This window comes from Mastigoproctus giganteus, chromosome 1 (assembly GCF_048544385.1).
Source record: "Mastigoproctus giganteus isolate SK-2022 chromosome 1, ASM4854438v1, whole genome shotgun sequence".
Classification (NCBI taxonomy): Eukaryota; Metazoa; Arthropoda; class Arachnida; order Uropygi; family Thelyphonidae; genus Mastigoproctus; species Mastigoproctus giganteus.
Genome location: NC_143575.1, coordinates 259914668 through 259933849, shown reverse-complemented (window position 1 = coordinate 259933849; position 19182 = coordinate 259914668). Strand labels below are relative to the sequence as shown.

Sequence of the window (19182 nt, the reverse complement as noted above, 5' to 3'; positions counted from 1 at the left end):
ACTTGATTGGATACTATGATGCAGTCAAAAAAGAGCTGGATGCAGGGAATAACTTTGATATTATATACTTGGATCTTAGAAAGGCTTTTGATACTGTTGCACATGGAAGACTGCTACACAAATTGGAGCAGTGTGACATTGGAGGCAAATTGCTGCTATGGATAAAGGGGTGGTTGAGGGGGAGAAGACAGAGAGTGGTAATCAATGGACACTGCTCATCGTGGACTGATGTTATTAGTGGAGTCCCTCAGGGCTCAGTGTTGGGTCCATTGTTGTTTTCTGTATTTATAAATGATATTGATGATGGTATATCAAGCTTAATGTCCAAGTTTGCAGATGATACAAAGGTTGGCAGGGTTGTCAAGGACACTACTGACACTATGCTGCTGCAACAGGATCTGGAAAGGTTGAGCAGATGGGCTGAGAGGTGGCAAATGAAATTTAACATTGACAAATGTAAAGTACTACACATGGGAAACAGCAACCCCAGAGCAACGTATCAACTCTGTGGTACTACACTGACAGTGGTAGAGAATGAAAGGGACTTGGGGGTGGTTGTGCAGGCAGATATGAAGTTCTCTGAGCAGTGCAGACGGGCTGCAAGAGTAGCTCATGGAGTATTGTCAATGATATACAGGAATTTTTCCAGCAGGGATAAGGAGGTGATTATTCCATTGTATAAGGCAGTGGTCAGGCCACACCTAGAGTACTGTATACAGGTCTGGAGGCCTCATTTCAAGAAGGATGTAGAGCTGCTGGAACGAGTACAGAGAAGGGCAACAAGATTAGTGAATGGAACAAAGGGGTGCTCTTACGAAGAAAGGCTTAAGTTTTGCAAATTACAGTGTCTGGACACTAGGCACCAGCGAGGTGATCTGATAGAGGTGTATAAAGCCTTGAATGGTTTAAGCATGCTCAATGCTGATGGGATTCTTCCTCTAGCTCAGAAAAATCACCTGAGAGGGCATAAATTCAAATTGAGGAAAGACAGATGTAGGATAGATGTGCCGAAATTTGCCTTTAGCCAGCGGGTGGTTGGTTGGTGGAACAGACTTCCATCCCTAGTGGTGGAGGTTGATAGCCTAAATAAGTTTAAGGCTCAGCTGGCCAGGTATTTTGAACGAACAGAGGGGTGAAGTGGAAGTGGGTTTTTTTTTTTTTTTTTTTTTTTGGCTGATGCTGTATAAGCTTGCTTTCTTGCATCAAATGCCTCTACTAATGCTAATGCTAAATAAATTCAAGGCAGAACTAGACAAACATTTGGAATGAATGGATCAGTGGAATTGGAAGGAGTTTTTTTTTTTTTTTTTTTTTTTTTTGGCTGATGCTGTATAAGCTTGCTTTCTTGCATCATATGCCTCTACTAATGCTAATCTTTTCTGGGGTCTTCCGCTTGGCTTCTTGTCCTTTGTCATCTCAAACATTCTTCTTGGTATTCTGTTCGAGTTAATTCTCTTCATGTGTCCAAACCATTGCAAACATGATGCAGTCATCTTCTCCCTCAAACTAATGTCACTATTTCTAATTTTGTCTCTTAGTTTTAGCTAGCATAGTCCTTAACACCTTCATTTCTATTGCTTAGATTCTGCTGGTATCCTTTTTATTCATCCTCAGCAGCATAGGTCAAAACGTGGACAAAATATGCCCTATTTAAGCAGTTTTTTACACTTCATTGGAACTTCCCTAGCCCATAACAGGCTGTTAATATTGCAGAAGAAACTCTAACTAGCTGCTATTCTCCTTGTTATTTCCATATACACTTCCTAGGTACTTAAAATAGGAAATATCAAATCATATTTTAATTAAACTCCATCTTTTAAAACAATCTTTATATGATTCTTTATTAATGGTTAAAATATTTTAAAAATTTATTTTAGACAGTGATAAAGGAACAAATTTTCTTTTGAAACATGGTGCTCCCAGTGTAATGTTTTCAAAAGTACAAATAAAAAAAAAGCTATGTTAATATAGTGAAGTGCTACCCTTGACATTAATCTGTTTACCTGCAGTTTTTCCGATGTCTTTAATCTCCAGTATTATCAGTTTTACGTCATATTGTTCATTTATCAATGTACATCATTTGTAAAATTCCATGAGCTATTGTTATGTCTCTGCACTACTTAGTGAACTTCACATGAAATTGTTTCCTCCATGACAGTGTACTGTTTTCTCCACTTTAACTCATTGAGAGACTGGGATTCAATCCTGTCAATGACTGGAGGAATTTCTAAAGGTTTCTTCATTTGGGGCTGTAGTTAGCCAATCTCATGCACAACCTCCATGCGCAAGAGCACTGTGGGTGACCATCCAGGTATGAACCAACGTGAGCAGTGGTCGAGGTGTGGTGCCCACACCACATGGAGGAATGATGCCCCTCTGTGTTGCCAGGCAATACTAGGTGGTAAATGACTCATCAACCAGTGCAATACCACCACTTTGCTTATCGGAGGCTTGAAGTGGTGGAACCCATGTTTAGTCTCCAGAGCTAAGTTCCGGTCAACCCTACCCCATCTCTTCCATCATGCAGTATGACTGATGATTTTTGAGGTTATGATGAACATCATGGCAAGATCCAATCTTCCTTACATTTTGAGGGTATAGCTCTAAAACGGCGTTCGCAGGCCGGCCGCTAGTTAGTACACCGGACCGAACCTATTGGTAACTCTTTAGGAGGGTTCCGGATCAGCTTGTGTATAATTTTGCTACCTCTATTCTGCCAGATAGTGACTGGAGGGAGTCTGAGTAGTGTGCATGCGGGGGGTATTGTCGAGACCACTTTATGTCAAGGATCTGGGTATATTCTTACCATGTGTACGCCATATCCAAAAATTTCATTACTTCATACAGCATGTCCCCCTCCCACTTTTTTTTACTATTGAATACACCATGAATTGTCAAACTAATAGAGTAAGCTTATCTGTGAAAAGATCTAAATCTCCCAAACACTTCCTAATTCATTTCACAAATATATGTGCTCTCAATTCTAATCTCGATTTCCAATTCCACTTGCAGTCTGCCAAACTCCATGTACTTTTTCTGACAAAATCTCAGTTATCAGTTGATTCAACTACTGCTCATCTCAGTTGCCCAAATTATACACTGTATGATTCCTCAAAGATGGCAATTGTGCATATGTCCGTTCTGGTATTCCATTTCAGAGACTTGGTAATTTGGAATCTCCTCTTTTTGATCTTCTCTAGCTTAACATCTCACTATCTCATTGTGTCAAATTCATCTGTTGTCGCTACTGTTCTCCCAACTCCACTAATCACTTGGAGCTCTTTGACTTTCTCTCTTTAGGCGCCTCCGTAGCCAGGTGGGAAGGAGCAACAGTGCTACGCACTGTTGCTCCTTCTTGATTAGACCGGGGTTCGAGCCCGTCACCACCAAATACGGAGGATGCAGAAAGGTCAGGGAATGACCACCGCATATCCCGGAGCAATATGGCCTTAGTTGCTAATGCTCCTAAAAACCAAATAATAAAATAACGACGACTTCCTCTTTTTGCAACTTGACTTTCTCCAGTCCAACTTCCTAACAGCGAGGTGATTTTCCTTGGTGATTTTAATGTTCACAACTCCAGCTGGCTTCCATTTTCTAGTCACACCAACCCAGCTGGTTGAGATGCTGAGGCTTTTGCAATTACTAATGACCTTGCACAGATTGTTCATTTAACTACAAGGATACTAGACAATCATAACCATACAGCCAACATGCTTAATGTTTTTCTCACAAACAACCCTTCTAAGTACATGGTTGAAATGAATGGTCCTTTGAGTACCTCAGATCACAACTTGGTGATCGTCTCTTCTCCAATGGAACTTTTATCTCATGGCTATTCCCAACCTTGTATTGTTTGACATTACAAGAATGCAAAATGGGATGACCTATGAGATTTCTTTTCCTTGGTTGTATTACTGTTTCAAAACTTCCGATTTGCTCAGTTCATGTCAGTGAAATTATTCTTGTAGGAATAGAATCCTTTATACCACACTCCATTTTAAAATCTTATCATTTATCTAAACCATGGTTTTCCAATAAATGTGTTACGGTTCAAGAGAAGAACATTGCATATCGAAATTGGCTTGTTTTCAGTTATTCAGTTTCATTTTCTGCCTACACAAAAGCTCGCAACAATTGTAAAGCAGTTATTAATCAGTCCAAACTAGAGTTTGAACAGGCTAAGAGTAGAAAACTTGCTTCTTGCCCTAATGGTAGCCGAGCATTCTGGTCTCTTGCCAAAGCTATTGGCATCCCATTTTTCTTCCAGCTCATGTATTAATGATCTTGGTAAAACACCTCCCACCATTCTCAATATGCTCCATTCAATGCCTCCTGTGTTCTTCGGTCAAAAGGATGTCAGAAGGATTTTGATGAATCTCGATGCTAAGAAAGCTCCAGGTTTTGATGGTATTTCTCCACTTATTCTCAAAACCTGTACTCCTGAACTTACTCCTGTTCTTTGCCACCTTTTTGCACTTTCTTATTCCAAAGGTGTTTTTCCTTCTGCTTGGAAATTTGCTCATATCCTGACAGTTCTTAAAAATGGTGATCAGTCCCTCCCATTCAGTTATCATCCCATTGAAATTACTTCTACTCTTTCTAAAGTAATGGAGAAATCAATTAACCGCCAACTCTTTAACTACCTAGAAACCTTCCGTCTGATCAACGATCTCCAGTATGGATTTCATCGGTTTCGATCCACTGGTGATATTCTGGCTTATGGTACCCATTCATGGACAAATTCAATGGAAAAGTTTGGCGAAACACAAGCAGTTGCTCTTGATATCTCAAAGGCTTTCGATCATGTTTGGCATAAAGGTCTTCTAAACAAGCTTCCATCTTATGGTTTGCCAACTGTTTTTTGTAATTGGTTATCCAGTTTTTTCTCTTATCGCTGAAGGTGATGGTAGATGGCTCTCTGTCTTCTAACTTCTCCACTAATGCTGGTGTCTCCCAAGGTTCAGTTCTTTTCCCCACTCTTATCCTCTTGTATATTAATGACCTTCTTCCATTGACTGGAAATCCTATCTATAGTTTTGCTGATGATAGCACATTGCATTCCTCTTTCCATTTTGAAAAACCATGCCCTGCTCAATCAGCTTTAACTTCCCGAATATCTGCTACCAATTCCTTAAATGCCGATCTCCAGTGGGGTAAGGACGATTTAGTTGATTTCAATCCTTCTAAAACTCAGTCTTGTCTCATATCTTGCAAAAAGGATTCTTCTGCTCCTATGCTTATCTTTGGTGACACTCCGACATAAACTGTAGGATTGCTTCTACCCAGATGTTTTGTATCTTTGTAGAAGCAATATAATGCAATAGTATGGGATGCAATGGCAATAGTAATGTTAGGTACAATATAATATTTATTCTAAAGAACTCTGAGATCAGGTACAGTTTATGTTTAGAAATTTCTATAATTCATCAACAAGAGTGCAGAAACAGTACACAGGAAAAACCCTGTGTATTCCTTGGCTTTGGCTTACTCTCATAAAAAAGTCTTGTTTTGAATCTTTTTGGTGACAGGAACAACCTTTTCTAAGATTTCTACTAGATTAATTCTAGTTTTTTTATCCAGCTAAGCAGAAAACTGACCTTTAGGGCATATTCATTACACTAATATATACAGGGTTAGTCAAAATATTATGTTGTTGACAACTTTTACAGTTTATTTGAAATTAACTACATCTTTTCTGTAAAAAAAGCTATCAAATGAAAGTGTAAATATTCAAGTTTTTAACAGTTACCTTTCAGTCCTCAGTTCTTCAAAATGAACTCCACATGTGATCCTGTGCATGTCAATTCAGTAATCAAATTTATGCCACACTTTCTCCAGCATATTGTTGTTGATCTGAAGGATAGCTCCAGTGATATGCCTGCATAACTCTTTCAAAGTGATGGTAAGGGGCACAAACACCAAATCTTTCATAAAATACCCTATAGATAAGAATCTTAAGGGAGTGAGGTCCAGGGATCTCAGTGGCCAAAAGGTTTGTCATTGCAGGAAGCATGGCCAATCCAGCGATAGGGATAATTATCATTCAGAAACTTTCACACCTTCATTTTGCAGCAGGATGGAGCCCCATCCTGCTGCAAAATGAAGTTGTTTCCATCTTATGTCAGCTGCAGGCAGCAACCACTCAATCAGCACGTCACAGTAGAAAATGCCTTTCGTGGTGTCTTCAGTGAAAAAAAGGGTCCATAAATCTTTTTCATGGACATTGCACTGAAAACATTGCATTTGGACTGCCCTGTTCATCTTCAACAGTTTCGTGTGGATTCTCACTCCACCAATACAAATGTTTTTTCGATTCATGTTACCACTGAGATGGAATGTGGCTTCATCGGTAAACAGTAATCTGACCATGAAATTTTCAAACAGTATCACATAGTTTTTGGATGTTATGGCAAAATTCATACCTAGAAACTTTTTCATGTGGTTTTAGGGATTGTAACAATTGAATTTTGTAAGGACTCAAGGATAGTTGCCTTCTGAGAACATGCTGAACACTTTTCAGTGGAATTCCAAGCTCTCTACTGGCCTTGTCAGTAGATTCACAGGGACTCCTAAGATACGTCTGTCACACACACGTTCTACAGTCATGTTTTCTGTGCTGGGATGACCTGTGCTTTTTTGCCCTTGCAGAGATGCAACGCTCCACAAACTATCTATGTCATTTAATGATGGAGTCTCAAATTGGTGGATTTCTGTGAAATTTTGTTTGAATGATTGCTGCACTGAAACACTTGATTTTGTTTCATGATAACAGAGACCACAACATGATTTCTCCATAGATGACGCCATTTTGAATTCAGTGCTACCTGGCACAGACATTACAATGTCTTTCCCATATCTGTTACAGCAAACACAACTTTCATATTTATGTTTTCATTTGATAGCATTTTTGTCACAGAAATATATGTAGTATATTTGAAATAAACTGACAAAGTTGATGACATTTTGATTTGAGTTAACTTTATGTTAATCATAGAAACCCTGCCCTTGTATTAAATATATATGAACAGCTGAAACCCATTAGAACGCAATTCCACTTATAATGCAATGCAAACATGGCTCCCATTGTTTCAGTTGAAATGTGTTTTTAGTCACTGAAGATCAACATTTTGGATTCTTTGTGAACATGTGGTGATATTTTCAGTTTGATGCGATCACGATATGCATTATCCTTTGATTTCCATAAGAACAATAATAAACTACTTGTAATTTTACTGCAAAGTGTTTGAACATAGTATATATTTTTAAAAAGTTTGTAGGATAGTCTTACAAATACCTATTTCTCTGGACAAGAATAATATGTGAAAATAAAACGATTTTATGAACAAAGAAAACATTTCAGAAATATTTTTGGTTAGTGGGACTGGGCCTGTTGGAACAATAGACAAAGTAAAGTAGAATGACCATGTATTTAAAGGGTGCTCAGGGAGGTAGTCAACATCAGTTTAATTCCTCTATCGCACACCCACTTAAGACGCAGCATTTAGTCATTTTTGGAAAAGGTGGCTCAGCATAGTTCAGAAGTAGTATAATCAGTTAGGGATGTAACGGTTCCTTGTTAAGGAAAAACAAAGTTGTGTGTTAGTAACATATGCGATGAATAAGTTTAAAAAATAACATAGTGATTGGGTCTGTACAAATTAGTTAGACAGAGATATGCAAATAAGAGGGAAATAAGTAGGGTTGTTTGTGCTGGAAAACACCCCTCCCACAAGATCAGTTGCCAACTGTCAATACTTCTTGTTTCTCAAATTGTAAGATGTATTTTTAAAATAAGTATAAATTTAAAGAAATGTCTGAAATTTCAAAAAAATGGAAGAAGTTTACTATAGAAGAAAAAATTGCTGCTCTTGATAGAATCAAATATGGAGTTCAGCAAACTCAAGTGGCTAGAGACCTTGGAGTGAATGAATCTAGAATGCATGGATGGAAGAAAGAAGAGGAAAAAATTTGTGGTGCAGCCAAGTCTATGGAAACAATTGATGGACTGCAACGTAAACGTTTGCGACAACCTAAAAACAAAAATTCAATAAAGCTGTGTTTCAGTGGTTTGTTCAAGAATGATCTGAAGGCACACTATCTCGACCCCATCTGAAAACCCAAGCTAAAAAATTCTACAATGATCTTCATGGAAATGAGTCCACGCATTCACTGCAAGTAATGGATGGTTAACACTTTTTAAAAAGCGGCATGGAATAGCCAAAATGGATATATCAGTTCAGTCGATGATGAAGCTGCATGCTCTTATCCTGCCCAGCTTCATAAAATAATTGAAGATGGTGGCTATACCGTAGAACAAGTATATAACTGTGATGAGACCGGACATTTGTTTATAAAATGTTACCTAATTCCACTCTGGCTTGTAAGAACGATGCTCAGAGAACTCAAAGCTTCAAGAAAATGAAAGACAGGGTGACCTTACTTTTCTCTGTAAACCAAACAGGAAATCACAAACCGAAGTCACTTTGCATAGGAAAGTTTAAGCCAACACGGTGCTTCCATCATGTTAACATGACCTCTATGCCATTTGCCTATGACTTTAGCAAAAATGCATGTATGTCCTCCAGTATTTTTGAAAGCTGGTTTCATAAACAATTTTTACCTGATGTATGTAAACACCTCCGCAACAAGGGCTGTCTTGCTGCTGGATAACTGCCCTATTCATCCTTCTACTGATAACCTAATAGCAGAGATGGTAAAATCTGACCGGGCTACTTATCAAAAAACACCACATCAAAAATACAGCCTCTGAATCAAGGGATTATATGAACATTTAAAATGAACTTCAGTAAGACTGATACAGTGAATAATCACTAGTGTGGATTCTGTTACCTCATTTTTAAAGAAGCTGAACTTAAAGGAAGTTTTTTACATTGGTGGTGAAGCATGTGAAACCGTGACGAAAAGGTGTATTTCAAAATGTTGGAGAGTAAACAAGTCTGATCCCAGATAACTCCCAAGTAGCCAGTGACAGTGATGAAGAGAATGACTTTGAGGGCTTTATAGAGAAAGATGATGATGATGCTGCTGCTGACTAGGTCTTGGAAAGGTGCACTAATGAAGCCTGACGGAAGATGACGTGGCCAATGCTGAGCCAGAGCACAGTTTGTCAATAGAGAAAGACAATAGAATGTTGGGTAGGTGGGGACAACAACTGTCCTATATATATGAGCACATGATTCACTCAAAATAATCAAACGTTACTGGCGAAAGTCATGCTCCAGATGCAACTGAAGACGATGAAAATGAAGAGCCAGAGCCACCATCACCTAAGATCGTGGAGGCATTTGCTGGATTGCAAACTGGACGTAAATTTCTTGAAACAGAAAAAGTAGATTCCCCTTTAATTTTACAGTTAAAATGCCTTATTGAAATTGTTAAAAATAAACAGATGTAATGAAACAGTCAACCCTTGATTGTCATTTTTTTAAAAAGAAATGAAAGTAATACTAAAATGTGCAAAAGTTTGTTCACTAATGTCTATTTAGTAGTTGAAAGAACATGGAATACATTGTTTTCCTTTTTCTCCTGAAACCGTTTGTTAATTTCAAAGCACAAATGTAACAGTCAGTACAGCCACATGGAAAAGCAGTTATTGTGAGTATTGATTTGTTTTTGTGCCAAAGATGTGTGTTTATGTATTTTTAACAACATGAATATTGTTTTTTTAAATACTTTTTTTGTACAGTGCATCAATAAAAGATTGAAACAACACAATTGCATATTATTTCCATTATTATTCTTTGCATGATTTTTCTTAGACATAGCATTGCAATTATCGCACAAAAAAGAGATAAGCAAAATTGATAATACATATGAAGTTTGAATGTAAAAAATGGCTAGAATTTTCTAACGCAATCCCACTTATATCGTGATGTGGTTCTTTGGACCCAGAGCATTGTGTTATAACAGGTTTCACCTGTATCTAGAGAATATATCAAACATTCAAGTATCAGGCTAACTCCCTGGGCCTCCCATATAACAACAAACTTAATGTTTATTTTGTTTCCTTTGTTATTGGATTTTCATTATGATTTGTATTGCTCTATTTATAACCTTGTTTTCTTTTCTTCCCAAACTAAGACATAGTGGCAAAATTAAACAAGTTTATGCAGCATCAGCAGCAAAAAAAAAAAAAAAAAACTTCAATTTGCCCATGCCATCAGATAAATTATCTAATCCTTTAATTTTATTTAGACTATCTACTTCCACAAACCCAAAACCTTTCACTGATATTATGGAAATTTATTCCAAAATATCAGCGAAAAAGCTAATTTTCATACGTCTACCCTACAGCCATCCTTTTCTCATTTAAATTTATATCCACTTTTGTTTGTCATTTGAGAAAGAGTAAAGATGCCATCAGCATTTAGTTTACTCAATCCATTTAAAGCCTGAACACTTTAGTCAGGTCTCCTTGCAAGTACTTAGTTTCCAGATACTGCAGCTTACAGAATAAGTCTTTCTTGATAAGAATGCTCTTTTTTGTGCCCCTGACTAATTCTGTTGCTGTTTTCTGCACCTGTTCCAAAAGAGCTAAATTTCCTAAAATGAAGCTTCCAAGCTTGTGTGCAGTAATCAAAATGCAGTTGAACTATTGATTTTTACAGTAGGATAATCGTTTCCTTGTCTCTGCTGGCAAAATTATTGTATATCTTTGGCAGTGCCAATGATATCCCCATGTGCATAGCAAGTCTGTCTGCATTGCTAAAAGAATTTCATATCTGACTGTGCAGACATGAAATGAATATCCCCAGATTTTTTTAATCCTTCATTACTTTGAGAGTGGTACCACCCAATTAGTATGATACTCTGTGATTATTGCTACTCAAATACATTACCTTGCATTTACTGATATTAAACCTTAATATCAACAAATATTGATCTGTCATTGATCAACCTGCTAACCTTTTTTATCATCAGCAGACTTAGATTTTAAGCTTGGTATGCTTTCGTCAGCATCATTATAATTGTTGGAAACATTAAGGGGCCTGGCACTAAACCCTTAGGATTCCACTATTAATATTAGTCTATGAGAGCTGTGACGATTAATAACTGTTGTCTCCTATCACTCAGCCATCCCTTTATCCATTATAGCAACTTGCCCCTAATGCCACCACAACTGCTCTATTTGCACAGCAGTTTCTCATGTGAAGCAATATCAAAATATTTACTGAAATTTCAGTACATTGTCAGAATTATTTTTTGAATCCAGTTTCTTTGTGACTATGTCTTAGTACCTAATCAGATTGGTCAGAAAATATCTCCCTCTAATGAATCATTACCGTGATTTCCATATAACTGTTTTCCTGACAGGGTGATCCTGGATTGCCTCTTTAACCATTGATTCCATTATTTCCATGAAGCCTGACTAAATACTCACCGTGCCCTTTGATCCCCCCCCCCCTTTGTGAATAGGAGAGATTTACACATCTCCAACCTGTAGCAACCTTCTCTGAATCCACAAATGCTCTCATAATTACGACTAAAAGTTGTTGCTTACTTCTTTTGCTGCTGCTTTCAATATAATTTGAGAGATTCCATCAGTCCTGAACCTCATTTATTTTTAACTTCAGCAATTTCTCTTCCACTTTCCTCTCAGTTATCGTAAAGTCATTTAGCTCCCATTTTAGGTGCCTCCGTAGCCAGGTGGGCAGGAGCAGCAGTGCATAGCACACACTTCTTGATTAGACCAGGGTTCGAGCCCGTGACCACTAAATACAGAGGATTCGGAAAGGTCAGGGAGTGACCACTGCATATTCCCGGAGCAATATGGCCTTAGTTGCTAATGCTCCTATAAACCAAATAACAAATACCCATTTAGATTTAAGTGTACTTCTTGTATCCTGTCCCTTAGCTTCTTTGTTTGGGAGTGCAGTTGCATTTATTCCGGTTTGTTTTTTATTCTGGTTGTGGGGAAAATTTGATTTGAATAAGAATTTTAGCAACTAATTATCTGCAATTTGAAATATTTTATTCAGGTTATATTAACTTTAATGAATAATGCATACAAGTGCATTAGTGTGTTTTATTTTTGTAAACCATACTTTTTTGACTAACAGTCCACACACATGCACATTACATAATTACTTTTTAATTCATTGTTTAAATAAGTGTATTAAAAACAATGGTTTTATATCTCAAGAAATCCAGAACAAAATGGAGGTTTACACTCTCGAGCTGCTTCTCAGTCCTTAATGAGTCTTCTTACTAGACTGCAAAATTCACTTCAAAACGCAGCCCTTACTACTGCTTTTGCCCAAGAGCAGATTCAGCAGGTAATGTTTAATCAACTTTACTGTTATTATTTTTCTTAATTAAATATACTGTTTATTTAATGAAATTATTTAAGTTGCAATTTCATTTTGTTTAAAAAGTTTCTTTATGGTATGAAACTTCCCCTGCCACTAAAATATTTCATTAGAACAGTAGTTTATTTGTTGGGTCTGGGTGGGAAGGGATTTACAATTTTAAAAATATTTCAAGTCCAGTATCCTAAAATCAGATCTATATATCTATCTGAAATAGACATTGAAGATTTAACCTGGATCTGTTTGGTTAGTAACATATAAAACAAAGCAAAGAAAAAGTCTCTTATGCATATATCTGAAAAGTAAACAGATTTAGTGAAATTTTTAAATTTTCTCAGTGAATTAAATTTCAGTTGTCTGAATACTGAAAAGTTTTATCTTTTATTTTAATATTAAAAATGCAAGGTATTTTTTCCATCATTATAAGTTTAACTTGTTTATTATACAGTATAATTTAGTTTAAAGTAAAGTCAAGTAATTTTTATTAATTTTAGGCTATAATTTAGGTCAACAGGTAAATTCTATATGGTTAGCATTTTCTAAGTTAGAAGGAAATTAAATTCTAATACAGAAGTTATTCCTTAAATTTTATGGCATACTGAAGTGAATAATTATAATTATATTTATGATTATTCACTTCAGTATGCCATAAAATTTATATGAATAATCACATTAATACTAATGTGAATAATGAATTAAAACCAGCCTCTGCATGCTAATGTGAAAAAAAAAAATGTCACACATTCTACTATAAAAAAGAAACGTTGCTAGTTTATAGAATGAAAGATTATTAAATTTCATTTTAATTATTAATTTTAAAATTAATAATTAAAATGAATTTCTTTTATACTAACTTTCACATTGATTCAATATCTCTTCTAGTTTTCAATATATGCTACCCAAATTAAGAATTAAATGAGACATTTTGGTTTATAATTCTTTATACTGAAACACTTCTGTTTAAGTATTACCAGATTCTTAGTGGAATATTATTATACTAAGTACCATAGGTTCTAATACCTGTCATGTTTGGGGTTTTCGTAAAAAAAAGAAAAAAAAAAAAACAACTTATCACCCTTTCAGAATTGATCCTCAGATTGGAACAATTTTCTTTAAATTCTCTACCAGCTAACTGTAACATGGATGAAGTCCAGAAAAATCCTAAAGATTAATTTCTCTTGACCTGCCAAGTATTCCAGTTTTCTCAGATTTTCCCAAGTTGTGTCTTTTTATAGTTTTACTAAAACTTTATTTTCATATCAGTCAAGTTTGTGTGTATTTAAAATATATAAAAGAGAATGGATCTCTGTGCCACTGGTTTCCATTGTTTAGAAGAAGAAGAGAATACAGCAGAGCCAGTGGAAGCAGTAACTAACTAAATTTAATAGGTTTTAATACGACAAGTAGCTTTCGGAGTAAAGAACTCCTTCAGCAAGTACATACAGATATGCAAACATGATATAAATTGTTAGAAATGGAATAAATCATGCTAAATATGCTGAACGCGATCAGATGACTGGGAGAGCACGTACATGAGCGCGAATAATCAATCATTCACTAGGCCAGATCAGGTGATTGTTGGTGTGTGGCACGCATATGGGGTTGCTTCCAATGTTTATTGTGTTTCAACACTACTGACTCCAAAATTGGGTGTAGTCTTGTACCTCTACTGTGATTTAAAACTTTGTGACAGCTGGATATATTTAGGGACTCTAACACAGCTGATGATAGTGTCCAGATTGATCGATCACCTCATTATTGCACTTGGGGTTGAGGTCATGATGAGTTGAACAAAAATGTTCTGCAATTGCAGAGTGTTCAGAGTCGCCCAGGCAGATGGATCTGTCATGTTCCGCAAGGCGGTCTTAAAGATGCCTGGAGCTTTCCCCTACATAGCAGCTGCCACAATCATGGCAAGTAATCCAGTATACAATACCACTGCGTAAGCGATGGGTGATAGGCATTTTTTAATCTCAAGACCAGAGATCGTAGATTCCTGCCAGGAAGTTGTATATATTTCATGCAATGCTCACGCAGGATCTTAGAAATCTGGTCTGAGATGCCCAGGTAATACCAAATATAAGCAGTAGGTACACTGTCGCGAGTACGAGACAATACGAGCTATCAATACACGTCACCCATCTCCTAACGCCCCTAGTGGGAAATACTATCCACACTGTCTCCAGCAGCGAGGAGTTCCTTCGCCTCATCAAACACCTTACAGTTCCTGATGATGAGATCATGTCGTGCTTTGATGTTGTCTCCCTATTTACCTCCATTCCAGTCCAACAGGCTGTTTTATGTGCCAGACAGCTTTTAGAGAATGACCACAACCTATCGGATAGAACATCTGTATCTATGGAAGATATCTGTTCAGCCCTTAACCTTTGTTTGTCAGGCAGTGTCATCACATTTGCGATTCTCTCTATAAACAGATACACAGTACATCTATGGATACATCTGTCACATCTGTCATTGCCAACATCGCAATGGAGGAGTTAGAGGAACGTATATTCCTGAATTCGCCAGTACTAATCACCATGTGGTGCAGATATGTACCACCAGTACAAATATCGTCTACATACCTGCACCATGTGGTGCAGGTATGTAGATGATATTTTTACCATCATCCCCTGAGGTTCAGATGCACCGCTGTTAGAGTACCTCAACTCCCTATTGCCCTTCATACAGTTCACTTAGGAATTGGAAGCGAACGGGACACTTCCTTTCCTAGATGTTTAAGTGAGACGAGTGGGCTCTCGTTTGGAAACCAATGTGCTGCCGGCAATTCACGAACTACAGGTCAGCCCATGCACTTTGTCGTCTAAACAGCATGGCATGTGCTCTATTCTCTCGAGCTTGGAGCCATTCCAGCTCATAGGAAGCCAGGCGCACTGAGGTTTCTAGAGTAAAAGCTGACCTCACCAATTGTGGATACCCAGCCTGTGTGTTAGACAGGTGCTTACTACACGCACAAGTGCTTGCAACCCATCCAAGGTCCTTGTCCCCTTGTGACAGTGACAGTGTACCTACTGCTTATATTCCATATTACCTGGGCATCTCAGACCAGATTTCTAAGATCCTGCATGAGTATCGCATGAAATGCTTACAACTTCCTGGCGGGAGTCTACGATCTCTGGTCTTGAGATTAAAAACGCCCATTGCCCCCCTCTCACACAGCAGTATTGTATACCAGATTACTTGCCACAATTGTGCAGCTGCTATGTAGGGGAAAGCTCCAGACGTCTTCAAGAGCGTGTCACGGAACATGACAGATCCATCTATCTGGGTGACTCTGAACACTCTGCAGTCGCAGAACATTTTTGGTCAACTCATCATGGCCTCAACCCCAGATGTGACAGTGAGGTGATCAATCAATCTCAACACTACTATCACCGCCTGTGATTAGAGTCCCTAAATATATCCAGCTGTCACAAAGTTTTAAATCACAGTAGAGGTACAAGATTATGCCCAATTTTGGAGTCAGTAGTGTTGAAACATGAAAAATGCCGCCAGCAACCCAATATGCGCTCCGCGCACCAACAATAATCACCTAATCTGGCCTAGTGAATGACTGATCACTTGTGCTCATGTACATGCTCTCCCAGTCATCTGATCGCATTCAGCATATTTAGCATGATTTATTCCATTTCTAACGATTTATATCATGTTTGCATTTCTGTATGTACTTGCCGAAGAAGGAGTTCGTTATTCCGAAAGCTACTTGTCATATTAAAACTTATTAAATTTAGTTAGTTACTGCTTACACTGGCTCTGCTGTATTCTCTTCTTTTAAAATATATATTTGAAAAATATATTATATATATATCGAATAGAATAGCAAGAAAGTGGAAACAAGAAGGCAACTTGCACTAGACTACTTTCTCTTTTAAAAAAAGAGGAAGTAGTCTAGTGTAGTCAAAGGCAGCAAATACTAAATCTATGCAGAGCAACAATAGAGTAAAGACAAAAGGGAGATAGAGAGTGATGGAAAGGGTACAGAAGGTAAAAAAAAAAAAGTATAAGAGATAAATAATTACAAAATTGACAAAATAAGGATATTGTTGCCACACAACTTACAAAACCATCCTCTCATCTGATGTCAGTGGCCAGGATTGCAAGCAGAATAGCAACATGTTTTCATTTCTAATGTAAACCACAAGCCAAAGGTAAAGAGCATAAATAAAAATTAAAATTAAATTTATTGTTACTGAAAAAATTGAAAAAAATTTAGGAGCAAAATTTTTTACAAGGGTTAAAATGTTTTTTTTTTTTGAAAATGGCTTGTAAACTTTACAGTTGATTCTATGAAGACAAGAAATTAAAAACTGGAATTGGCAACAGAAATTTCTAGAAACAACTTATTAGTGTAATCCAAGTAAAGGTAAAGAGATATGAAAACAGTAAAAAGCAATTAGCTCTGGAAAAAATAACTTACATTGCATGCACCGCTGTTAGAACGTGGAGACATGTGAGGTGGCCTCATATTTGCATTCACACTTTTCCTAACATTTGCACCTTTTCAGCCTTTTCATAAACACAATATTTTTCATTGTAGAAAATATATATTCGAAAAATATATATTTTCAGATATGAGGAATATGAGCTCAGATCTCTGTTAGGTGACTGTTGCTCTGCTCAAAATTAGAGTCGACAGCAGCATATATCAAGCAGAACACAATCACACTTGTCTCCCCCCCCCCTCAAAAAAATTCTGAAAATGCTTTGTATACACTGTGGTTTTGTTTTGTGTAATAGATCTAACAAAAGCAGCAGCAGGTTTTTTTTTTTGTTTTGTTTGTGTGATTCATTTTTGCCACTGTATGCTCTTACAGATTTTCTAAAATGTTTTGGATGAATGAATCTGTATTAGAAGTTTTTCACATTCCAGTTTCTAAAAGCCAGGAGGTATATTCTCTACTTTTAAAATATATATTTGAAAAATATATTATGTAGATGTTGAATAGAATAGCAAGAAAGTGGAAATAAGAAGGCAACTGCACTAGACTCCTTCCATATCTGGGTTACAAACAGGTAGGATGATAAACTCTCAAGGAACTTGAGAGGCTTTAGTAATAATATTTCGTTGGTGATACATCAGTTTTCATGATTTCAGCTACAATCTGCCTTTCTACATAATGTCGAAAAATAAAATAAAATTTTACATAACAGCAGAATAGTCAGTTGGCATTTTAACTTCTTAAAGACTGCCTGTGTTTTGATCTCTCAAAATATTAATTTTTAGCATTTTGACATTTGGCAATTTGATTGATTCCCACTCATCTGTGGGAATCAATCATTCCTCTACTCAAATGATGTAATTGTATATGCTAAATATTACTGATTAAAGCAAAATGGGCCTTGGCTGTGTAGAAGATATTCTCAAGCCACTGGAAATAATTATTTCCAGTGGCTTGAGAATGTGCTGCTTCTAAAATATGCTGCCAAAATCCATAGTTTTCCAATCCAACCCATTCTGTTCAATCGCTACTCTTTAATCCCCAGTTGATGACAGTAAGCCTTCTGAAAATAGACCCAATTTCATCAGACCACAAGAATTGGTTTTCAGCTGAAATGTCCAGATATTAACTCACTTGATCCACCCTCATTGGTAAATGATGCATCTGTGATACTTATTTTCAACAGTGGAGCAAACTATAAAACCATAACGTTCAACAACTTCATATGTATATTCAGACTATTGTTATGAGGGACATGCTCCTAATAGCAGCCAGAATTGTCTAATATACTATACATTGATGGTGTGAAAACTGATGCTGTTGTGGGTACTGCTTCAGTCTTTCCCTCTTACTGTTTCTGTATCTCTTCCATTTGAGTGTAGTAGTTATATGGCAAAACTGTATACAATCAAGTTACCACTCCACAATATCAACTTCCCCCCAAATGCACAGATTCCATGAATGCAATCTTTAGAGAATAAATACTCATCCTCACATCCACTAATGAAGCAAATATGTTCATCTCTTAAAAATTCAAGTATTAATCATTCTGTCAGATTTTGTTAGCTCTCTGGGTATGTGCATATTCAAAGTAATTAGCATTGTTGATCAAATAAGTGAACAATCAGTTACCACAGCACCTGCTTCTTTTCAAGTGCCATATGTAGACTTTCTTATGCATATTCAGAAAGTTGTAGATTAGTCACAGATTTGTCAGTTGCAAATAAAACATCAGCCACAATTGTGGAAATCCAGCTAAGTAGACAAGAAGAGTTAAGATTACAAATAGGGCACACTCACCTAACATCTGTTTCCATTCAGGAGGAAAGATCCACCTCTGTGCAAGTTGATTCATCCCAGTTTATAGTCAGACAAATTCTTTTGGAATTTGCATATTATCCATTCTCTTGCACAACTGTAAGAAATGTCACCTTCCCATATTATAGAAAATAATACAAACCTGAATTACAGATGAGTAGACTGCAAGTGACTGTAACTAGAGTTGCTTGGATCCATCAAACCCTAATGGAAAACGTCGTCACAGATGGGAGGGGAAGATCTAGGACTGTATTTCCCCCATCATCAGTTTCTAAGATAAGAGAACTTTGTTGAGCATGGTTCGTGAAAAATTCTGTGCAGTTGCTGCGAATTTCTGAGTGTTTGTCTTTTGCTTCTCCAGGAGTAATAAGTTTTACTTTGCAATCCTAGTTTTTTGCTTTCAGTTACCATTGCAATTCTGTTTTATAAAAGCAAATAGTATGTTAATTTATATATTTCTCAACTAATGATAAAAGTTTCTGATGATAGTGTCTCCAGTGTTCAGACACTACAACTGTAGCATCTTTGAATGCATGTCCTGAAGTATGCTTATATTTCCCTTATATTAATTT

At 36.8% G+C, this 19182-nt stretch overlaps 1 protein-coding gene across 1 annotated transcript in view; it reads left to right on the top strand.

Annotated features, from left to right (window-relative positions):
• LOC150091838 (activating molecule in BECN1-regulated autophagy protein 1-like) overlaps nucleotides 1-19182 on the top strand; it is a 191854-nt gene that overhangs the window by 73639 nt on the left and 99033 nt on the right. The window contains exon 8 of the mRNA XM_090369921.1: nucleotides 12167-12299. Within this exon, the coding sequence (XP_090226047.1) occupies nucleotides 12167-12299 (133 nt within the window). The remainder of the gene's footprint in view (nucleotides 1-12166; nucleotides 12300-19182) is intronic.